Source organism: Phoenix dactylifera, chromosome 17 (genome assembly GCF_009389715.1).
Source record: "Phoenix dactylifera cultivar Barhee BC4 chromosome 17, palm_55x_up_171113_PBpolish2nd_filt_p, whole genome shotgun sequence".
NCBI lineage: Eukaryota > Viridiplantae > Streptophyta > Magnoliopsida > Arecales > Arecaceae > Phoenix > Phoenix dactylifera.
In genome coordinates this window covers 6,031,729-6,056,202 of record NC_052408.1, presented here as the reverse complement: position 1 = coordinate 6,056,202, position 24,474 = coordinate 6,031,729, and the positions used below count along the sequence as shown (strand labels likewise).

At 38.3% G+C, this 24,474-nt stretch overlaps 3 protein-coding genes and 1 long non-coding RNA gene across 7 annotated transcripts; 1 reads left to right on the top strand and 3 right to left on the bottom strand.

Annotated features, from left to right (window-relative positions):
• Nucleotides 1–1,035: 1,035 nt before the first annotated feature.
• Nucleotides 1,036–2,832, bottom strand: LOC103724161 (transcription factor MYB119-like). The gene is made up of 3 exons (XM_008815333.2): nucleotides 2,423–2,832; nucleotides 2,167–2,293; nucleotides 1,036–1,878 (listed from the first exon to the last, which is right to left on the bottom strand). Exons 1-3 carry the CDS (start codon nucleotides 2,830–2,832, stop codon nucleotides 1,036–1,038), a joined length of 1,380 nt encoding a protein of 459 aa, XP_008813555.2.
• Nucleotides 2,833–5,906: 3,074 nt separating this feature from the next.
• LOC103724154 (RING-H2 finger protein ATL79-like) lies at nucleotides 5,907–6,824 on the bottom strand. The gene has a single exon (XM_008815326.4). The coding sequence runs from the start codon at nucleotides 6,715–6,717 to the stop codon at nucleotides 6,082–6,084; it is 636 nt and encodes a 211-aa protein (XP_008813548.3). The 5' UTR covers nucleotides 6,718–6,824; the 3' UTR covers nucleotides 5,907–6,081.
• Nucleotides 6,825–8,779: 1,955 nt separating this feature from the next.
• LOC120104183 lies at nucleotides 8,780–20,757 on the top strand. Of its 4 annotated transcripts, none has more exons than XR_005506640.1 (6): nucleotides 8,780–8,879; nucleotides 10,363–14,847; nucleotides 14,926–15,051; nucleotides 17,055–17,168; nucleotides 19,906–20,059; nucleotides 20,182–20,757. It is a non-coding gene; the product is annotated as an uncharacterized LOC120104183 (long non-coding RNA). The 4 variants fall into 4 exon arrangements; XR_005506641.1 differs by having other exon boundaries at nucleotides 19,897–20,059; XR_005506643.1 differs by lacking the exon at nucleotides 17,055–17,168.
• Nucleotides 15,045–17,003, bottom strand: LOC103724160 (ABC transporter B family member 14-like). The gene has a single exon (XM_026800391.2). It carries the CDS (start codon nucleotides 16,792–16,794, stop codon nucleotides 15,274–15,276), a length of 1,521 nt encoding a protein of 506 aa, XP_026656192.2. The 5' UTR covers nucleotides 16,795–17,003; the 3' UTR covers nucleotides 15,045–15,273.
• Nucleotides 20,758–24,474: the final 3,717 nt, after the last annotated feature.

The window sequence follows — 24,474 nt, the reverse complement described above, 5'->3', positions numbered from 1 at the left end:
AGAGCCATGGAGATCTCTTTTTTCTCTCTCTCTCTTCCATAGAATCCAAGCTGGGCGCATTTGGTTGATATGGACGATGCTTAAATGAACTTCCTAGTCCATGAATCTAGCAGAAATTTAGCCTAAATCCTGCTAAATTATCCAAATAGACCCTAAATCTGTATGTAGATATACATAATTTGGAATTATTGATTGTTCTATCGTCTAGATGCTTAGGTCAATGACAACCTCTAGTGTTGCTATAAGATGATACGTTTGTAGGTATATGTCTTAGTTACAAATGTTTTGACTTTCCTGTAATTAATTATATATGTATTTGTTATGTATTAGTTTTTTGAGGGAAACTTTTATATGCATTTGCAAACATGGGCTTCTGAGATACAAATTTAAACAGTGGGGAAGCACAATTTTTCCAACTAAATATTGTGTTTTATCAAAGATGCATTCCTCTTCAAAAAGAAAGAGAAAAAAAAACGTTCATTATATGCCTCTGAGAAATATTTCCACTGTGTTCTGTTTCCTTGCATTATTTCCCAATCTCTTATATGTTTTTGCCGTACCAATACTACCCGTCCAATGCAAATGGACAGCTAGGATGGCTCCTCATGAGTTTGACCAGCAACCCCTTATTTGACAAGTTTTCAATGTCAAGGAAAAGAAAATAAATTCTAATTTAAATTTAAGCCAACAATAATTAATTAGCACCATAATTACTAATTAAATGTACTTAATATGGTACTTCATTGGTCTTTACAAATATCCATGGAGAGGGAGGGAGGGCGAAAGTCTCTCCACCACGTACATGGTAAAAGCTAGTGGAATCATTACTACGGTAGCCAAAAGTCATCACGGGGATATGAATAGAATGCAAAGCTCCCCTAAAGACAAATTACAAAGAAACAAAGAAAGAACATAACGGTCCTTATGTTCTTCAGAGAAAAAGAAAAAAAAAAGAAAAAAAATTAAAATTGTAGCTACTGAAACATAGCTCTTACATCCAATTCCATCGCCCAAAATCATATGCTGATTAAAATTCTAATAGAGATAAGTGAAGCTACCATCACTGCAACTTCTTTGAGAGCTAGAGAACTGAGAAGAAGAGATCATCTCTAGCAAATCCATATCTCTCTTGACATCGTCGGCAAGCACCTCTGAGGTATCACTCTCAGCCACACTAAGAGAAGTTAAAGGGGGACCATTTAGAAGGTAGGAAAGGTAAGTGTCTGCATGTAGAGAACTGCCACCACTCATAGGAGTATCATGCGAGCCAGTAGGAGGAGGACTAGCTTTTTCATATAAGAAGTTAGGCGCTGGTGGAGTAGCCAAGAATGTATGACCATCCATACCCATGAACTCATCATCATCTCCATCCATGCCCATGAACTCGAGTGATTCAAGCATACGAGGCTCTTGGATATCCTTGACATGAAGTCCGTTCTCCAGTACACTCTCGCTAGCTGGTTGTTGGCTACAGGAAGTGTCAATATAATTTTGCATGGCTAGCATTTCACCTGCCATATTTCTAGTAGTTGATGCAGAGAAATTGCAAGCAAACATAGGTTCTGATGGATTTGGGAATGTGATTTTGAGTTGGTTTGGTGGGGTTGTGGAAGGTGTGGTCATTGTGGTGCTAGTCTCCTTGGAGGTGTTGCTTCTGATGTATTCAAGTAGAATGGAAGGCTGAGATGTTTCCGCCTGACTTGCCTTTTTCTTGGTCTTTCTTTTTGAGTTCTGCCTTCTCTTGGTGGCATTCCAATGATTTTTAATGGAGTTCTCGGTTCTACCAGGGATTTGCTTGGCAATCTCTGCCCATCGGTTTCCAACCTTCTTGTGCGCTTCCACTAGTAGCCTCTCTTCCTCTTCACTCCACGGATTCTTCTGAAGAGAGATCAGTTGTGTGTCAAATGAATGAACATAGAGGAAGAGAACAAGTTAAATACAGTATATGAAGTCCAGGTAGCACTTCTGAAGGAATGATAACGCATGCAACGCAGGAGAAAGAATGTAAAACTTAATGAAAAGCAAAGAAGAAGAAGAAATGAAAAGTGCCCATGCATAAAGAAATCATTCAAAGCACTGGAAGAATGATGTTTCATGAATAAAAACAAACACTATAAAATCAAGATTAAAAAAGAAAAGTTAGAAGCAAGATGAAAAGAATAACACCTTAATATCAGGGCGTAGATGATTATGCCATCTTTCTCGACACTGCTTCCCAATCCTACCGACCAACTTCTTTGCAATCTGAGACCATTTTCCAACACCATGTTGTTCCACTAATCTAATCAGCAAACTGCAATAGAAGAGAAACTAGTTTCAAAAGCCAATAACCTAGACAAAATCAAAGTCCTTTTCTTTAAGTCCTCTTATCAACATGCCCAACTAACATAAATACTAAGTCATCACACCTCTCTCTTCTTACCTGTCCTCCTCTGCTGTCCACTGCCCTTTCACCAACTTAATATCCGCAGCATAAGATCTTGAAGAACTCGAGATGCTCGTCCTTCTTTTCGCTTCTGTACACTTAAGTCCTTCCTCTACCTCCTCATCATTGCCACCAACAAAACCTTCACAAAATCCGGACTCATCTAATAGAACACCTGTTGGAAAAACACCGGTTGGAAGAACACCTATTGCACCAAGGGGATCCCCGCAATGCGCATTTGCATCGCTTGATAACACCACCTTGTTTGCTTCCCTCGGTGTTGGTTTCTTTGAAACATGCAGCTCCCTTTCACCGAACAAAAACCTTTCCAATGGCGTTAATGGCCAGAGATAATATGGAGCCTTCTCTGAAATCTCATCGCTTATTTTATCCACTACTTCCGCCATGAGGACCTAAAGAGATAAAGAGAGAGTCAGGTGAGCGCGAGGGAAAGAAACGGTGAGGAGAGAAGGAAAGACGAGAATAGAAGAGGAGAGAGAGGACATCACACGTAGAACGTATATTAAGGCATATTAAATGTAATATCCGGGCCCAGGGTCCGGGGCGTGACATTAAACACTCATCTTGCAACGTTAGCTGATTCATAGCGCCCATTAATAGCCTAATGCTGTCCATGAGAGTGTTTATAAGGAAAATCATAAAAACGCGAAGAACAGTAAACTTGTCTCCCTCTCCTGGCCTCTCCCTCTCTCGATTTAGAATACCAACGGACTATAGACTTTTGTATTTCTGATCCTAGAATGTGTTTCCCGCGGCAATTTGTAAGAGCCATTTAATAGGGCAGGCGTAAGGAGTTGCTAGATTATAGCTATATTTGTTACTTGTTATTTCCCCAGTTTTCTGGTAGAACTGATGGGACGGAGTTGATAATTCCACGTGACAAGCGAAATAAGAGCCCACTGATCATAAGGGGCTTTATAATTTTCCTGAACTGACGAAAAGTGATGCACGCATTGGGTCAGCCTGAGCTGGGTGAGTCAGGTGACCCTCCAAGTGAAGGTCTAGAAGGGTTGGTCAACCCAAAACTAGCCCGGTCCCGACTCACATTCTAGGTTTGATCTGGCCAACATAAATCTTTACTTGGACTGGGCAGGTGATTAAAAAGATCAGGCCATTCTATATCGGGCTCAGGCTGGGTTCGAAATTGACTGATCCCATCAAGCTTAAATATATAGGACAAGGCTATCAACCCTATGTAGTACCTTTATTTCTAGAATAAACTCCCAATTAAAACCTAGGTCAAAATGCATGGACTTGTGATTAACTACGATGCAGCCTGATCCAATCTAACCTGTCCTAACCTGATGCAACTCATATGGTACTTCAGATCAAAAAATATATGCCAGGTTTTTTTTGGATTTAGGTTGATCAGGCTCATTCTTATCTCAGATGATTAGAGATAGGATATATATTCTATGCGCTAAGGTCCTATTCCAAGCTATCTATCTTAATTTTAGGTCAAATAGGCGGGCCTCTCTAAGTCATCAGGCTTAGGGTTCGAGTGAGCCAAAGTTTATCAATTTTGTAACTCCCGAAGGATGCTCACAGCAAGCCACCAAGGTGGTAGCATGGTTGGAATGGGGCTAAGATTCCACCAGAGTAGCTCAGGTTCAAAATGCGCGAGCGTCCATTAAATGTGAGGACCGGATGTCCCGCGCTTGGTCTGCTCGGTGGAGTCGTCATCTAGTCTGCCAGTACTGAGGTGGAGCTGGGGTGACATACTCACACATGGGGCAACTCATGGATCGGGGAGAATATGAATAAAGGATAGCCATCATGTCTATCTACATCGAACATTCTCTAATAGAAGGGGGGCCAGTGGGAGCTGCTACGCGGGCGGGGTTTCACCTCTCCCCCCTCCTATTCTTTAGCAAAAAAAAAAAAATGAAGATGCTCACAACATTAGGCCCAAGAAACAATGGCATTTAGGCCTAAGCCTGTCTTGACCCGAACCAACCAGCACAGATTTTGAACCCAAGCTCAAAAAATTGAGACCTGGATGGGTTTATTAAGGTGGTTGGGTTGGGTTTAATAGCAGTCTTTGGGTCTCGAATGGGCCTGCATTGATCCTTGACCTAACCCAACCTGTCATATTTCCACCCCTAAACATGGATCAACTAATAGACTATAGGTGTTGCCCAACGTTTGAATAAAAGGGAAAAAATTAAGAAATGCACCTATCTTCTTAATCCAAAATGCTCCAACTTTTTTATATAATATCAACCAAATTAGCCTAGAAAAAATCATCTTGGCTAAAATATCTATATATATTTTAAAATATTTAGACCAAATCAATGGTTTGGGATTGCAAAATATATAGCTTATACTATGTTTAGTTTCCTAACCATATTGCTATTATTAATTTTTTTACTGGCTTAATACATCAACATGAGAGTTTCAAAATAGATGATCTTTAGTTTCCAAATATTTTATACAATTTAGATAAATGATACTGATTTTTAGTTTGAGAGATCCTTTATTGATTTTGATTAGAAAGTACTTAGAACCAAATACTCTTATAAGCATTTTAGTCTAATAATTTTAACATAATTAACATAGTAATTTAAAAAATATTTCAATTCTTCCATTATGCACATGTATTATATATGTTTTAGTACACAATTAGGTTTTGGTACAGACAATGTATGGTTCTAGAGAAAGGAACCTCTATTTTTTTTCCCAACCCCCTGCCAAAAAAAAAATCTCTGATCTATGTCTTTAGAGACCCCCTAAAAAAAATTCTTTGACTCGTACTCTCATACGGTCATTCTAGCTTATATCGTGGCTTTCTAGTTTCTACATGGGTTTGTAAGTGCCTTACAGATGCGGCTTCTGAGAGGGCTCACTTCTCAGTGAGTGAGATTTATTCCCCTACAAGAGACCAAAAAAAAAACTCATAGACTTTAGGTATTACATATCCCAATACTCATTTGCAAGGTGCACCCAATTGCTCATTGACCAAGTTTCTCACCAAATTTCTTAAATCCAAACTCTCCAAAATTTTCAAAATATGTGCATGGTATTCCTAAACCATAAAAAGCAAAGTTGGTATTTTAGCACATAATTAACAACCCTTCCTATCCACTATATTTGTGTAAACTTTGAATGCTTGTTTGCTGCTGCTTTCGGACCGAGTTGCTCCCCTATTTTTTTAATCCAAAATGCTTCAACTTTTTTCAGTAAATCGGATAAATTAGACCAACCAAGTGTAAATACATTCATGAGAGCAGGCAAACATATTTCAATGGATCAAAAAGATTTATCGTAGATTTGTTATTAAATGCTCCAAATTTTTGAAGCCCATGTATTATTAAATTATTCAAATCTTCCCAAAGTATGCTCATTATCCATTAAAAGCGAATTAAGTTGGCATTTTAACGCATAATTAACAACCAATGCACGCACGCCAGAACTGAAAAAAATTGTACAATACACGAATACCAAAGCTGGGCTTCCAACATGAAACAGAACTTAAAAAATAAAAAATAAAAATTGTACAGTACATCATGCCAATACAGCCAGACCTTAAGATTCGCACTACAACCTCAGTACCGTCAGATTTGCTGATACTTCTCCTAAGATCCTCAATCTGCGGTAACTTGTCCGGTACAAAACGCGCACATATATCACATGACCTAACCTGCTCCGCCTTCTTCCATCGCTGGGCTCTTCCTCTCGGGTCCCACTGCCACGTGGCAGCTGGAGCGGCATGTCGGACAGGTGCTCCGTGCGGCCAGCCACCGCTCGATGCAGCGGACATGGAACCCGTGGTTACACGGCGCCAAGACCCTCAGTCCGTCCCCCTCGACGAACTCGGCGAGGCAGATGGCGCACTCCGCCTCCGCCCTGGCCAGCCTCGTGCCCGCCGAGAACACCAGCGTCGTCCCCTCCGCCTCCGCTGCGGGAGGCCGCGCCACCTGCTTCTCGGGGTCCGCCGGCGAAGGGCGGCGGCGGGCGGCGGCGCAGAAGAGGAAGCGGATGGCGGCGGCGAGGGTGGCGGCGAGGAAGAGGGCAACGAAGAGAGCGGCGAGGATGATGAGCATGCTGGTCCCGAAATCGCCCGCACCGGAGTAGGGGCCCCACTTGTTGGACGGGGGTGCGGCGGCCGCGGCGGAGGGCGGCGGCGGAGGGGAGGAGAGGGACGCCTCGTGGTAAGGGGCCGCCATGGCTGCTCTATTGTTGTTAATTTTGAGAGAAATATAGAGGGAAAGAGAGAGAGAGGAATTGAGCACATCGAATTGAATTGGGGTGAGAGGTGGAGTTGAGTACATAGAATTGAATTGGGGGGAGAATGATGGGATTTGCAAATACGTGGGCGATGGTGCGGCTGGAAAGTGGAAAGGCGTCACTTTTCCGGTAGGGACTTCTTTGCTTTGCAGTTATCTGTTGGGGCAAGAACTGCAGATGTTAGGTGCTGGTGTGGGCATAAAAGGTTTCTATGCGGGAAACATATCCACATCCACTGCCGCTTATCCTTTGCGTGCTGGATCGTATCCCTCCATGTGACCAAGGCAGAAAGGCAGGAGAAACAAAAGAAAACGCAGTCTTCTAAAAGATCCAACTTTGACGACAGTGTCTTCAACGAAGGTACGAAAGATAGTGCCGGGTTTGCGATTCATGACCAGAGAATTATGCTGGTGGCAAAGGTGAAAGATGCTTGGGAGGTGAAAGATTCAACGAAGGAGAGTCTCATCTCTAAAATATTACCTTCTCTTTGGTAGAGATGAAAGATGCTTGGGAGGGTTTGATGTATGCAGCCATCGTGCTTCAAGCTCCTAACATAATTTTAGAAGGAGATTCTTCATAAGTAAAATTTTTTAAAGTATTGGTAACCAAAAATAAAAAATAATTTTAGTATGATAAAATAATAATAAAAAATATTGCATAGTATTAAATAGTAAAATATAGTACAATATAATATTATATATTATTATATCTTAAAATATAATTATTCTATATAATATTATAGCATAACAATATAACATAATATAATATGATACAATATGATATGATACGATATAATAATGTATTATTAATAGTACAATATTACTATAATGTAATATAATGTGATATAATATTATTATAATTATGACATATAATATAGTATTATATAATAATATTGTAATGTAATATAACAATATAATATAATGGATTAGAATCTATTCTAATAATATATTATATTTTATTATAGTATAATATAAATTACTATTAAATATTATTATATTAGATTGCATTATTGTAATATTATATTATATTATATTATATATTATAATAATATAACATTATTATAATATAATCATATAATGGAATATAGTATAATGTAATATAATATCTCGTTATATTATTAATAGTATATTATAATAATATTATAAATTATCGTAATATAACTATTATTATAATAATATAATATTATGATTGTGTTAAAATGTTATATTATGCTTATATTATAATTATTTATTACTGCAATAATATAATATATTATTATATTATAATATAATAATTACTAATTTATTATTATATTATATTTATAGTATAATAGTATATTCTGATATGATATAATATAGGATGTAATTATGAGATTTATTGGTGGGCGTTTTGGTCATCAGAAAATTTTATTAAAACCAAAACAGCTTTCCTACATTGGTGAGAAAGCACTTTTGGAAAGAAGCTCCAAAATAGAGCTTTTTCCAAATAGTCATTTTCAGTTTTCTAACAAAGCCAAAACAACTTTTCAATTTTTTACCAAACATCACCATACTATCCAAAAGTACTTTGGACCAAAAGTGCTTTCTAACCTACCAAAAATTTTGCCAAATAGGGCCTAGATGGTCTCTATTTTGGTTAATCCATTTGGATTCATCTTCTAACCTAATCAGCACTGCTTCAGCTTTGCGATATTTTTCGTATGGATGCTAGCGATTCTTACCCAAAAAAAATTAAGAGTTTTAAATCTATAATTTTTTTTCTAAGGTAACGCTAAACATGTGCTGGGCATGTGAGTCCACGTTCGAAGGGCTATGAATATCAATAGAGCTGTGAGAAACTGCAGTAGAAAAAAGAAAAGAATTATGTGGGAAATTAAACAGAGAAAAAACCATCTGCACTGTCAGGGAAAAGGAGCAAAGTTGTGTGGGGAAGCCGAAGTATAGACATATGAAAGAATAGTATTTATATGCATGCATGGGTTTATGTCATTAAATCAAACTCCGAACCCCTATTCAAATCGGGCGAAAGGATAAACTTTATTTTCCAGACGTGGCTTCCACAAACAACTATTTCAGATTGTCCAAACCTGTTACCCGACCGAAGCGCCAAGATTTGGGCATGGGTCTACAAGCCTATTAAAATCCCAACCGCGATCAAAAAGCTCTCCTTTATTTTTTCAGGCGACGCCTCTCCTCGCCCCCACTCGCCTCCTTTTTCCTGCAATCAGGTATGCATACTGGTGACGCCCCCGTCATAATTTTATTTTTTTTAAATAAAATGTTCAGGAAGGGAGAAGTTACTTTACGTTAATTCTTGTGATTTTCAATCCTGCCATGATGATGAAACTTATTGTGCCACGACGGTTCTTTTGTTGTTGTAACTAGCAATTGATATATTGGATTTAGGGCTTGAAGATTTGCCGTTTTGAGAGAAAAATCATGCATGTATCTTAGTGTTAGATGAAATTTGTTTGATAGAATTATGCTTCCTTTTTCTTTCTTTCTTTCTTTTTTTCCCCATTTTTTCCCAATCCCACGTCGATCCATTACGTGAATATGATAGAGTTGCACTGTTGTTATTTGGTAGAGAACACTTGATTTTTTTTTTCTTTTTTGATTGTAAAGGAGGGATTGAATTACCCACCATTTATTTGAAAAAAATGGAGGAATACAGGAGAGACACCTAGCCAGGTGCTAGGTCAAGGAAACATTACATGATTGAAGTCTACTAATCACAACGTAAAGTTCCCATTACTACAAACTAAGACATTTCCGGGGTCTCACCAAGGCTGAAACCTTTTGCAAAACAGCGACCAGCAAGGATTGTCTCGCCCGAAAAATTCTCCCATTCCTTTCAATCCAGATCGCCAACATAAAGCGATAACAACTTGATTACAGCCTGCCCTGATCTCCTTCTTTGCATAAGTTATATGCTTAGTCGGTGCAACCTTCCATGGACATAAATGATAATAAGAAAGAGCTTTCTATAGGGAAAGAAAGCTTTGATCAAGAAAATTTTAATGGGAAAGTAACCCCTGCTGTTGCTCATCTGTGATGCATGTTAAGTCAATGCATGCAATGCTTTTCTTAAGGAATAAAAATAAGCTGGCCAGAAAAAAAGGGATCATGTTATGCTTCCAAGCGTAGCAATGACATGTACCTATCCCCTTTTTCTTCTTCCTCACTATTTCTTTGCATGAAGCCCCATTCTGGGGTTTGAAATATCTTTTAAAGAACAGTATGCTGATTGCTTTGTGTCAATCCCTCTCCCTTGTTAAGAATTTGTCCTCGAGTTCTCTCTTAGGCCATCTTAGCTTAAATGGTATTTGTACAAATGTGCAATATTTGGAAGTCTTTAAACTTTTTTGCAAATTAATAATAGAGCAATAGGTTTATATAGGCATCCCGAAACGCTAATAATGCAAACTCTAGACTAATCAGGAAATTAAAAAAGAAAAACTACAAAATAAGATAAATGAAGTCCATATAAAATAAAGGGTAAAAAAAATAACCCTCTGCATTTTGCATGAATTTGCAAATATCCTCTGTATGTCCAATTGCTGTAATATCCGCACTCCATTTTCCAGATTGTCACAATGTTACCTAGCGACCTCCCAATTGGGGCCAGAGCTTGCCTCTGATGCTTATGTTGCAAGTTATTTGGGGTATTTGTCTGATGTGGTTCTTTTCTTGTATTTTGTTTTAATGGAGATGGAAGCTGACGTGGATGAACTATGGCGGAAAAAATACTTGCCACCAAGAGAGCTGCACATGTCGATCCCCTTCAGTCGAAGGACGTCCTTCCGTTCCCTTCTCAACTTCACTCTAGCATTTTCACCATCCCTTTTGATCAAATTTGTCCCTACAGTATATGATTGGTATGAGATTTGCTTTGGAGAGGTAGAAATAGAGGTTTCGATCCAATCTCCAAACCCGATTTGCTTCAAAGATTATTCCAATTCATCAGGGATAGCAAGCATTCGAATTATTAAAATTCTAACGATAGGCCACAATAATCCGACCTTTTCTTGATGTTTGATTTGTATTTTACATGCATTTCCATGAATCACAGCAAAATACTATTCTTCATGATTTATGTTAGTGATTTTTCCAAATTATGGTTTCTAAAATTGGGATTTTTTTATCCTCATGTTTCTACTATGTTCACGGCGCTCCATGAGTTATGTATGTGTTGATTTTACTTATTTTGCATGCAATTTGATTGCCATTGCCAAGTGTTTATTGCATTAAAGGAGTTGTAGAATGTTGAATTAGCAAGCACTGTGGGCACTGTGGGTTCTGCGGGCGCTGTTAATTCATATAATATTGATTTAATGTTTTGCCCACACACAAAAACAATTGTTTATCCCATTCCTTGGCATATGATTCACAAGGGCTGTTTGATTGCCTCTCCGTAATGCTACTTATGTCCAAACCATCTCAAATAGTTCTACATATCTATCAGAACTATTTTACAGCGGATTCAATCACCTGGCTAAAACCAACACAAATCTAATCAGGTCTTCTTGTCCTAAATCTCTTTTATAGGGGATGCAATCACCTAGCTCTCCATTTATTAGAACATTTGTCTTGCAGTTTGAAGGCATGATCAAATCCAAGTCACCCATCTTTCACTCAATTTGTTAGAAGGTCTAGCAAATAGTCCAACTCACCATATTGAATCTTTCTCAAACTCCAACATGAACACAAAGGTCTCAACCCTTAAAAGCATTAAGAGCTGATCTTTCTCAAGATCAACATCATCTTTAAAAACATGCCGGTTTCCCAGAAAAACCAGTAGAGAGAAACTGTCAGGGCCAGGGTCCTTCTGCCCTAGCAACCCCATTATGGCATCTTTAACCTTCCCTCTAACATATGTAATTGTTGAGGTGAGACAAGAAGCTCATGAGAGTTTTTTTCTGGAATTCTTGTTGAACTATTTTTCTAGCACTTGATTTTTATTGCACCAATATCTTCTAACTTCTCTTGTTATTTTGCAAGGTTTGAAAGAGGCTTTTGATAGTATGATTCCTGCAGCAGAACAGAGAATATGCATGCGGCATGTGTATACCAACTTCAGGGATAAGAGGTGTCACGCCTCGAACCCCGCACTCGGGTCCGGTACTCGACCAACCGCATGAGCCCTAGAGCAATATCCTAAAGATCATACAAGGCCTAAGACGAACAAAAATCCGATAATTCCATAATTAATTAATTAATTCAAATAGATAAATCCAACATATTCAAATAATCAAATTGCTTCGATTACAAGAGCATTCAATGTTCATCGGTATCAACATAAACTAACTAACTAGCTGATGACTCTGTCACTCGCTCTCTGCACCCATTCCATCCATGTCTATACATCCTGTAGCTCTGAAAAAGAGAGAAAAGAGGTGGTGAGCTTTACAGCCCAGTAAGAATTTTCACACATCCACACCAACTCAATAATAATAAAAGCTTGAAAATGTTGCATACATTATAAAATCGCAAATCGATTAGCAATAATACTCGAATGCAAAGCAAGTAATGATATCCAACTTGCCATCTACAGTTGCTCTGGCTTTCTTCCTGTGACTAAATTTGGAAATCAGAATGGAAACCCAGAACTCAAATTGGTCACCAGTGTATTAATGCAGAATAAAAATTCCTGAAGTGCGAACATAATATATTATTTAGCATTTTAAATCTAAAGATGGACTGCACTAACTAGTGTTGTGTCCTTGCTTTTGCAAGTGCATAGCATAACAGACTCAGCAATGAAAGGTGAGCAGTGAAACTGAGACCATATTCCATGAATCCTGAAGTTAGATGTTCAAATCTTCTTGTCTTTATTTTTTATCTTTATTAATTTTTGTTATAAAATTTTGACATTATTCTTCCACATGTGGCATCTTTAGTAACCAAATTCGTTATGAAGTCTTCAGAGCTAAAACTAGAATGGATCTGGTGGACTACATATTGTAATTGTTTATTTCACTTCAGAGTGTTTTGGATGCAACTTGCTTTTCGGATGATGTTATGCACTCATTCCACAATCCACCATCATTTGCCCATCAAAGCTGTATTAGTGACTTTAGTATTAAGACCCTTCTAACCTCTGTTTTGCATTATCTATCCCAGCACTCCCTTCAACTGACATTTCCTTCTATTTTTGATCAGTTCTACTTACCGCCAATTTAGTTAAAAGAAAGAGAGCCATTTATTGGTTGAAACAGCAGATAAACCTGAACCATGAAACAGAGTAAACCTTCTCAACTATAGCAATCTGCCTTCCAAAGTACTAAATTCAATACGTTGCATCAGTAAGAGAAAACCTGTTTCATCAAGACAACTTCGACAAACATGTCTGCTCCTTAAATTGGTAAATTATGTGGTGATTACTTCCAATAATTCTTCAGATACAAAAGGGTGTCTCCAAAGGACCAAATCAATATAGAACTAAGTAATGATAAGGACTGGTGCCCCAGCTCTTTCATTCCTTTCTCAACTGATATTCTTTCTTGAGTTTGAGGCTTTGAATTAAATAAAAATGCCTATACCTTTAGATAAACAATTTCCGGTTTGTTAAGCTTGAATAGTTGTTTATTGAGTGCTACTAAGTAAGCCATCACTTCTTAAGTGATTTCTTCATGTTGATTGTAACCCTTGGCTGCCTTAAAGCATGCTTTTAATGATAAGAGTCAATTTAGTGCTTGTAAACCCACTTACATATGTTACTGCTTTTATTAGGTGATGCTCAAAATAGCATCATTTGATATCAGCACTTCACGTGAAAGTTTGTTGCTATTTTCTTGCTGTATTTTAAATATATATTTAAATAAAAAACTAAATAGAGTCATTATTTTGCTGTTACAAGAGCCAATAAGAACCATCACAGAAAGAATTAAGTGATTCAATGAAATGGTTGGTTATGCATTCTCACTGTTATTCTCAACAAAAAATGTAATTCATAAAGTAGGCTTCCAAAACTTCTTTCTTTGCTTTGTAACTGCTTGTTACAACATTGTAACCACAGATATTGCATTTTGGTCATAGCATTTGATGGTCATAATGTTTCACTGTGATCATGCTTCTAACTTATCTGTAGACTTCATCCACCATAAATTTGGACATGTTGGTTAAGAAATTTGTAGCAGGTAGCAGTACGTGACTAGCAAGCAGATGATTAGTTGAAAAGCCAACATGCAAACAAGTACTTGAGTTATGAGGCAAGCACATTAAGTTCTTCTGGCTACTTTTGAACCAACAAGTAACCTTTTATGATATTTGGTTGACAGGTAATAGTTTTGCTTCTACTGCAAACAAAAGTTTAGGAAACATCAAGAGTTAACTATGCAGAAGAGCGAAGTCATTTGCATACCATTGTCATATTTCATTATTTTGGACTTCAAATGATTACAGATAATTAACATATTCCCATGGATATATAGGTTCGAGATTATACCTAACTCTTTAAAAAAGAGAATATGCATCAATAGTAGAACTCTTGGTGTTATAAATCTGATAATATGGTGAACCATTTTTTTTCTAACTAATGAGGTTATGTTACAATTTTATGTAAGAAAAAGCTACTTAAAGACTAATTTAAATTGAAATTAAATAAGATCAACAGTGATGGCAGCCCTTGGTTTAAGATAATGTGACACAAAGCCATTATTTAGCATATATTGCTGATGGTGAAAGGCAAGTTCTGTCAATTGTTTTAGGTAAATTCTGAAGTAGAGCATGAATTGTACGTGTTACTATCCCGACTAAATATATTTCTATGCATCTCTGCATGGTACAAGGGTGGTTGGGTGTACTCATATAAGTACTTGCAGAGAAGCAAGAGCTCAGTTTAAGAATTTTTTTTATTCTTTTGTGCACTTGGACTCATATTTTACTAGAAGACATGCCTTTCAGTCATGATCGAACTTTCCTTCCAGTAGCTTGTTTTACCCATGATGAATATTCTTACTGAGGCACTTGGCTAAAGAGAATTCATGAGCATTTGTCACCAACTTAAGATAGCAGTTTCATTAATTGTTCTTTCTATGTTATTTAGGCGGTTCTTGTATTGTTGCTTCTCAAAATTTACATTATGGTGTTGATGCTTACAGAGAACAGCAGCTTTAGTACGATCTCTTAGTCAGAAATGATTGGCAGAAGCTGATAAAAAGAGGGGTAAACACACTGAATGAGCCCCGGTATCAGGTCCTATGGATATATAGTATTCCCACATCAATCCTAGTTTATCCTGTAAACGATCTAAAATATGTTCTATGGTTTTAGTTGTGCTATGTTGATCCTGGGGTTGCCCATGGAGAAGAGATGGAGCAGCTCAAGACTGTGGATAGCATATTAATTAAGTTCTACAAGAAAGATTTCAGAGAAGATGAATCTAGGAATCCATCTAAGGTAATTATCATATGAAGATGAGCACTATATCAATTACTATTTTCTTGGCTCATGATTCTGTTATGTAATTTCATAGTCATTATGTTGAAAGTTGAAACTATGTCACATATCTCTTTCTTTATTGTAGTGCCCATCTAGGAATGTACCAAATACATGCGATATCCCTATCATGTATACTGAAAACCACTCGATGAACTTCAAACTGACTATTTTGCAACTCAATTAACCTTCCATCTGGTTTTGCAGCTGGAACATCTTTAAATAAATGCCATGAGTTGCTGCAATTAATGTTGCATGCTTTCCCATCTCAACCACCTTACCCTTGTCCATTACCACGATCACATCTGAAGTAATCACTGTAGAAAGCCTATGAGCAACTGTAATTTGAGTGGTTCTGAACAATGGCCCACTTTTTGATCCTAAGGCACTTATGACTTTTCTTTCAGATTGTCCATCCAGTGCACTGGTAGCTTCATCTAGCAGCAATACTGCAGGCCTCTTCAGTAGAGTTCGTGCAATTGCTATTCGCTGCTTTTGTCCGCCAGAAAGCTGGCAACCCTTTTCGCCGACGACAGTGTCATATCCATCTGGCAAGCTGCTTATGAATTCATGAATGTTTGCCTCAATTGCAGCCTCAATTATTTCAGTTTCTGAAGCACCCTCATTTCCATAGCAGATGTTGTCTCTGATTGAGGAACTAAAAAGTAGTGGCTCTTGCTGCACCAACCCTATTTGCTTTCTTAACCATCGTAGATTGTATTCTCTTATTTCCTTCCTATCAATTAAAATCCTTCCTTTATGAGGATCATAGAACCTCAGCAGAAGGGCCAAAACAGAGGACTTTCCTGCACCACTAGGCCCAACAAGGGCCACCTTCTGTCCAGATTCAATAATTAAGCTGAAATTATCTAGTATAACAACTTCTGGCCTTGATGGATATTTGAAACTAATCTCTTCAAATTCTATTCTGCCTAAAATTCTTTCTGGGCTCTTGATTTCTGGTGAATCTGGTACAATTTCAGTTTCCCTATCAAGGATCTGGAATGCAGGTGTTAGTATGCTGATGGCAGAGATGACTGTGGGTATCAAAGTCCATAGCTCAGTGATTGAAGGGACCGTGAGTGAAAAAATCTGGTATGATCTTATTCCATTCACAAAAGTCGCTTGTCTCTTATCAACCAACACTGTAGTATACCACAAGGCAACAGCATGTGCAATATTCCACAAGCAAAGTGATACCCCTTGAATCAATCCATACTTAATACTCTCTATCCTGCTGATCCGCATCGGTTCTCTTAACGAGAGCTTGGCTTTCTTGAGTATCTGCTCTTCATGTACAAAGGAGGCCACAGTTCTGATGTTGCTTGCTGATTCTGATGTAAGGGCAACAAGTTCTCGGTGAGAAACAGCGAAGTCACCTGAGAATCCTTTGGCTGATTTGGCTTGAATAAGACCACCAATGAAATGGCAAGGCATGACGGCCCAAGCTACCAGACCCATTCGCCAGTCAACAATCATACTTACAATGGTTGCTATTAGAATTGAAGAGATGCATTGGACAATAACAGACATTCGATCAGATATAATGGTCTTGATCATGGATGTGTCACCAACAACGTGTGAAGTGAGGAAGCCCACACTATTCTCAGGTTTTTCAAACCATGCTATCTCGTTGCGAAGAACAGCTGCATAATTAACAGGAAATATTTTAAACTGCACTTGCACAAGGAGTGAACAAACCATTTCAATTGCCTAGAAAGGCATTACATATTCTAAAAAAAATGAACTTTAAGCATGTATGCATCATCTGTAAGCTTCTTTTGTGTGGAATCCTTTTAAAATTATGCTATCAAGGAGTTGATATTATCACAACAGTCTGCGAGATATTTATTGGTATGCTTGACTGGAGCTTAGTTATTGCTTTTGGAAAGAATTACTATTTCTTATGTTTCTTATGTGAATTTGAGCATGACGATTTGAAAAATAAAATCTTATGATGCCAGGTCTAACACTGTATCTGTACCTTTGCTGGGCATGAGTTTATAGATCAAAATTCTCTGAGAGCATATAGTGCCTTATTGGGGAAAAAGCTAAGGATGTTGTAGAGATGTTTCCAGGTGAATGACATATTTTTCCGCCTTAAATTATGTTAAGTTTTAGTTGCTAGATCTGTAATTGTCTTTTAATGATGCTCAGCCCTATGGTGATTTGCAATTTTAGCCAGTTGCCAAAAGATGCATTTTGAAACACTTGTGGAAACTTTGGAAGTGAGGCTTTGATAATCAAACAACAAGTTGATGTGGTTTTCTAAAATCAAATTGCAATTTAATTGGAATACTTAAACAGAGTTTTGTGATATGGGTGTACGGTGACTGTAGCATAGGCAGCATGGTAAAGGTGAGATAAAGTACCTGAAAACAGAGTCTCCCTGAGGTTTCTCATGGCTGTTTCCCCAACCACACCATATAAAAAATGTTGCAAAGTGTGAGTAATTAATGTGAGAAGTCCAACAAGACAAAATATTACCGAATACCACCCTACTTTCCTCCTGGCATCTGGCTTGTAGTATGCTACTCCAATTGTCATGATGAAATATCCAAACATTGGCTTAGAAATACCAGAGACTGCTGCTGCAAAAGAACCTGCAACAGTCTTTGCAAGCTCAAGCTTGTTCAATCCAAACCAGATTCTGAAGAAGGGAACTGCTTTTCCTTTGATTTTTTGTATTTCTGGCTCTGGAGGATCACTCAACTGATCTTGTTGTTCTTTAGGTGCTTCAAGGAGTTCAGAATCTTGTGTATGACTATTCTGAAGAGTCTCTGGTGCTTCTTCTATATGATCTATATCCCTGGTTTAAACAATTAAAAGAAAATCATAATGCTGCCTATGTACATTTGTGTCAATGCTTTTATTTAAATTCAAATTCTTTTATTTCTTTAACTTCCTGAATCTATTACCTTGTCCCAGGGAAAATTATCAAGGCCAGGTCTAGTTTGTTTATCCAACCACGTTAAAAAATATTTCTGCATGCAACATGTCTTTTATTGCCTAAATCTTTTCAGCTTCGATGACAAAAAAGTAAAGTAAATTTTACTTGTTCTTGTGATGTTAACCCAGACAGGTTTTCTCCTTATTTATCTATTTATGATACCACCTACCTCGATCCATTGTCTCCGGTGTCTGTCTTCAGATTCTGCATGCCAAATAAGTTGCAATAGAACTTGCTGCCTTCTAGCAATTCTTGGTGGGTTCCGGTGTGTGTCGCTTTTCCATTCTCAACCACAACTATGATATCTGAGTTGATGACTGTTGACATTCTGTGCGCTATCAAAATCACAGTTCTTCCTTGCATAGCTCTCTCAAGGGCATCTTGAACCAGCTTTTCAGACTCTGAATCAAGTGCACTTGTGGCCTCATCAAGCAGAAGAATTGGAGGATCTTTGAGAATAGCTCTTGCTATAGCTATTCTCTGTTTTTGCCCACCTGATAATTGTACTCCTCTCTCACCAACCTGAACTCATCAAATCAAACATTAGTTGCCTAGAAATATAAATAAGATGAATAGCAAGGAAAGCTAGTTGTGTGCATGCCGCTAAATAGTTGTTTGCCATGTCAAAGATTATGTGATTCAACTAGGCGGATGAGGGAATTTTTATGGAGGATTAGTGCAGGATGCATATTTTCTTTGTGAGGGACCTACTGTTGATATTTGCTTCCTCTCCAACTTCGTTAAATAATAAATAGACTTAGGGCATGGCATAGGCCATCTGTAGTATATTCATGTTTAGCTGTCTTATCTCCTTTGCCCTATCAACAGTTTCGGAGGATTTCTACTTTCCGAGTTTCTGTAAGGACAATAATCACTACCAAGTAAAATGAAGGATCAATTTGCCCATATTGAACTCTGCTTCTCTCCATTATCCTGATCCAGTGGTCTCAACCAAAGACCCCCTCCTTAGTCCTTGTTGGAGCTTTCTGCGGCTCATGCTACATAAAATTAGACCATCTCCAACCATTTTCCTCAATTTTTAAAGATACTTGCTCTAGAGGAATCACCACGCTACTAGTAAAATGCATACTATCAACCATATGTTGCCATGCTTAACTCTGTATATCTATCCACTTTGTGAATTTTAATTGTCAAAATTTGTTATCATGACTTTCACTCGTAATTTGATACTGAAGTTACAGTGTACATGGAAGTAATTTTCAGGTGTCAATCAGTTTTCTTCATTTCAAATCCTGATATTGCTCAGAAGAGCTTAGCCTTCTTCATGGCAGTGTCTAGAATCTTACCTCTGTTGAGTATTTATCTGGAAGTTGGGATATGAATGAGTGTGCATTTGCTGTTGATGCGGCTCTCTCAATCTGTTCATCAGTTGCATCCAGGTTTCCGATTCTCAGATTATCTTCGATGGTGCCCGAAAAGAGTGATGGCTCTTGTGGAACTGCTGCTATGTTCCTCCTAAGGAATTTCAGATCCAGATCCTTGATGTTGTGACCATCTATGAGAATCTCACCTGCAACCATAGCTGACTGTTTTAGTTCTTGCAGAAGACATACAATCCCCATAGCATATATCAAAATTGTCCACTTAAAATGAGTGCATTCATTTTTTATTCACAGAGTTTATACTCTTTGTACCAAGTCATTTACATGTATACATGTTTTTATGTCTCTGTTTTACTTGTTGCACATTCAATCAAGGGTGCACTTATATTCCTTTTATAAAGAATATGGATTTCTTTGTGAGTATAAAGAACACGGCTTATCTCTTAACTTAGGAATAAGGCCTCTGTCCATGGAAACTATGCTTGCCTTATCTCTGAAGTACTGAATTTAAAGATTATGTAGGTTGCAGCAAACCTTTGATTGGATCATAGAACCGTTGAATTAAGGAAATCACAGTGCTTTTCCCACATCCGCTGGTACCCACTAAAGCGACCACTCTGCCTGCTGGTATGGACAGTGAAAAGCCTTGAAGGATAAGCTTATCCTCGCGCGACGGGTAAGAAAAATGCACCCCTTGTATGTCTATTTCTCCAACAATCTTCTCTAGTGTTTTTCCTTTATTTTCATAACTTATGCCTGGCTTCCTCTCAATCACCTTGAAAACTTCATGTCCTGCAGCTTTTGCCCGATTAAAGATCTCAAGGTCAGGTGCAGCATAAGTGATTGATCTGCATTTCAATAAGAAAACCAAAGCTCTTAGTTTTTGGAAACTACATAGTCATGATTATGTCAAAGATGGAAAAATAATCTTTTAGAATATTTACATTGCTCCAAAGAGAATGCTCATTACAGCTGCTAGTGTCTCTCCTCCATTAGCTTTTTTTGCGGTTACTGCTACTGCTCCCACCCAAACAACCAAGGCCCATGAGCCGAATGTTACTGCTTGGAATGATCCCAGTCCCAGTCCTTTTATTAGTGCTTCTTTCTTGCTCAAGATGTGTTGCTTCTCCATGCACTGAGTGAAGGACTTTATTGCTTCCATCTCCCCAACAAAGGAAAAGACAGTTTTGATATGGGATACAGTCTGCAGATAAATACACAGTGCATTGTATTAGAAAAGTTCATGATTGTTGCAAAACTGATTTTACCTATCATCTTTTCTCTGTGATCTAAAACATATGCTATCATTTTTTTTCCATCATGTAGGCTTTGAATTTCTTTTGAGAAAAATAAATAAGTTTCGGATCTCTTTCCTCTCCTTTAAAAGCATCTTTTATGTTCAAAATTAGGTTGTAGCCAAAGTACTACCTGCTCTACAACTGAAGTTGCTTCAGACAAGTATGTCATTCTTAGTGCTGAGATAGTATTCATCTTGTTGGTATATGTAGCTCCAATGATCAGAATAAGTGGCAGCACCAACAGAGTGAGCAGGGCAACTTGCCAGCAGCATGCAAAGGCAATGATGACACCAACAAAGAAAGTGGAGAAGCTTGAAACGAAATGGCCCAACTGCAAAAAGATCTATCAATTAATAACCAGTCTTTATTATGTAAAAGAGATGATCAAGTGTTGGTGAGAGTTCCCCATATTTGCATTGCTTTGTTACTGTCTTTGGAGGCCAATGCAACATATTTCTAGCGATATGTTTCTGGTAATAAATCGGTCTAAGGTATGCATACTACCTTCTCGCCAATTGCATCTTGTATGATACTCATGTGGTTTGTCATTCCGGTGATTATCTTCGCGGTTGTTAAATCAGTGTCGAAAGCTCCAATATCTTGATTGAGAACTGCTTTTAGAAACTCCAATCTGAAGCGTGCCATTTGTCTTTCGCTAGCGTACATGAAACATGAGATTTCTGCGATCCATATGTTACGAATTAAAAAAAGAACATCTTGATATGGTAACATAAAAGATGCAAGTGAGACGGTTACGTGTTGCTGGTATTTTGTTTGGCATGGTTGGAATAACCGAGGTAAACTAGGCACCTGCTATATATTCGTAAAGACCTAGGCACCTGCTATATATTCATAAAGATGGATGGTTATTTTTGTATTAGTGCGCACAACACCTGAGCCTAAACTGAAACTACCACAAGCCTCTGGTAACAACCTAAGACCTCACCCAAAATGGCTAGCTGGAAGATATTATTTGGTTTTCTTGATCTTATATAAGTATTCAAGATCTACCCAACAAATAACAAATGTGGAACTAAACACACGCCCGCATGAGTATAATCACAAACACCACGATCAACCCTCGGTCAGTCCCAATGGATCTGTGTTGCAGTGTCCCCTAGTTCACATGGATTATGGGCCGGGTCCGCTCTGATACCATTTGTAACAACCTAGGTCCTCATCCAAAATAGCTAGTTGGAAGATATTATTTGGATTCCTTGATTCTATATAAGTACCCAAGATCTACCTAGCAAATAATCGATGTAGGACTAAATACATACCCGCACTGGTCCTCACACCTTCCAAGTTTGAATAACTCGTTTAAACCAAAGTGGACATGAGACAAGTTGTGGGTAGGGGTGGCAAAATATGACCCGGCCCGTGTTCGACCCGCCATAAACAGGTTTGAGTTTGGCCGAAACAGATTCGGATCATAAACAGATTGACCCGTTCGGATCATAATTGGGTCGGATACATATTTTAGATGTCTGACCCATTTAACCCGTTTATTAATTAGGTCGGATACATATTTTAGATGTCTGACCCATTTAACCCGTTTAACCCGCTTAATATATAGGTCGGGTTGGATCAGATAACCGTTTAAACAGGTCGGGTCAGGATGGATTGGGCTAAATAGGTTAAACAGGTCGGGTTGGATTGGGCAAACAAATTAAACAGGTCGGGTCAGGATGGGTTAGCTAAACAGGTTAAATAGGTCGGGTCGGGTTGGGCAAATAAGTTATATGTTTATTAAACAGATTAAACAAGTTGAGTCGGGTTATCTATTTATTAAACATGACAGGTTCAGATTGTAATTCCTGACCTGTTTAATAAACAGGTCGAGTTCAGGTTTATGATTTTCTGATCCGACCTGCATCTGACCCGATCCGTTTATGTCCGACCCGACCCGATTGCCACCCCTAGTTGTAGGGACTGAGGTTGCAATAGTGGCCTTTCAGCTGTGATATATAGGTGTCGTTTTGAGCCAGTTAACTAACAAAACACTAGATATTGAGCTGCATGAACACATGGCATACAAAACAAACAGTTACTCTATGACTAAAAATGTTGTGAATTATTCTATCTATAATTTTGGTTACATGAAAATAGCAACTACTTTGCAACCAAGGAGGACCTTCAGGATTAAAATTTGTTGACCAGAAATCTTGCTGTTGGCTTTTAATTTTGGAAGTACCGAAAGATCAATCATCAAATGGCGGTGAAACTAGCGCTGGAATCCAATTTGCCAAATGCTATGTTCAGCTGTATTTGATGCCCTGCTTTAATTGTAACTCATAGCAAGCTCAAGCCCTTTGACCTGTATGGGAACTCTCGCTCTGTATATCAAGCTATTTTAAACTGAAATATATTGTTGACCCTTTCTCTATTTGCTTAAGCTTTTAGAATCTAATAGTAAATTAACATACTATGAGGGCTCTGGTTTGCTAGAAATCATGAGTTCAAGTACTTACCACAAGTTTACAACAGATTGTGAATTCAAATTTTTCCTCCATGTTAGTTACTTATTTATGTGTTGTTGGCCGCACATGAAGGTGAGGGGAGGTTTCACCAAAAAAAAAAGGTGAGGGGAGGTCAAGTTTGATATATTGTTGACCTTCTTCCTTACATCTTAAACTTTTAGCGTCAATTGGTTGGTTTCTCTCTCTCTCTCTCTCTCTCTCTCTCTCTCTCTCTCTCTCTCTTCTCCCCTATATTTACAGTTTAAGTGTAAATTTGCCGTGTGCATGATAAACATTTCTGCTAAGAAGAGTGATCCTTTATTAATCATATGCTCATTTACCCTCTACATAATCTTAATTCACCAAAAATATTATTTGAAAGATAGAACAACATAAAGACGAGGAAACAGTTTATTCACCTAGAATTCCAGCCGGAAATGTAGCAATGGCCATATACCACACAAATGGAACCACCTGCAACCACACCAAACAATTATTATAGGAGCATATCCAAAAGCAAAAAGAAAGTTACAAAACCATTAAAATTCACTATTCCAATTGCAGTACCTTGATCTAAGATATACAGTTACCTTATCGAGCGCTCTAACCATGGCATCCTCATCGTTTATGTTGTTACCGAACGCCTCGAGAGCTTTTCCAAGTAAGAGATACCCGATGGGCACCGCCATGCCATGCACTACAGACCCACAGGTTCCCAACGCCATTAACAACCAATCGATGGCATCAGCATAGCTAAGAAGCCTACGAAATGGCAACGGCTTCGTCTTAGATTTTGGCGATGACGAGGAAGCAGTCTTTCCAGTATTGGTCACATCTTCGGCCTCGGTTTCAGGCTTGACCGGGGGTTTGCGATGAAACGGAGGCATAATGGTGGTGGTGGTGGTGGTGGTGGTAGCGGCGGACTGGGCCGGTTGCAGATGGAGTTGGATGGGGACGTAAGGAGGGGGTGGTGGGGTTTATATGGGGTTTATGAGACCGAGATAGGTGTGGGAATATGTGAGGGAATATGCTGGTGAGGTTGTTTGCATGGGACGTGGGAAGTCGCCCTCGCCTTTGGAAGCAACTGAAAAACTTGGTCTGAAGTGCAGGCTTCTGCCGGGAATTATTAATTCAAGCTATGAGCTGTAAGTGAATGCCCTTAGGGATAATATGAAGCATAACGCTCTTTTGATGACCTCATGCCTTCTATAATTTATTTACGTGGTGTGGTTCAGTATGATTCACAGTATCATTTCAAAAGAAGAAGAGTGCAATTTTTCTTTGTGGTCCATGCAAATGATTGAAGGAAAGTTCTCTCCGTGTCTTGAGAGAGA

Excerpts from the sequence above, each read along its gene's own strand:
- LOC103724161 (XM_008815333.2), bottom strand. The coding sequence starts at position 2,832 with ATGGCGGAAGTAGTGGATAAAATAAGCGATGAGATTTCAGAGAAGGCT. Across the intron at positions 2,294-2,422 it reads TGGACAGCAGAGGAGGACAG|TTTGCTGATTAGATTAGTGG; the intron begins GTAAGAAGAGAG and ends CTTCTATTGCAG. Across the intron at positions 1,879-2,166 it reads ATCTACGCCCTGATATTAAG|AAGAATCCGTGGAGTGAAGA; the intron begins GTGTTATTCTTT and ends ATCTCTCTTCAG.
- LOC103724154 (XM_008815326.4), bottom strand. The coding sequence starts at position 6,717 with ATGTACTCAACTCCACCTCTCACCCCAATTCAATTCGATGTGCTCAAT.
- LOC103724160 (XM_026800391.2), bottom strand. The coding sequence starts at position 16,794 with ATGGTTTGTTCACTCCTTGTGCAAGTGCAGTTTAAAATATTTCCTGTT.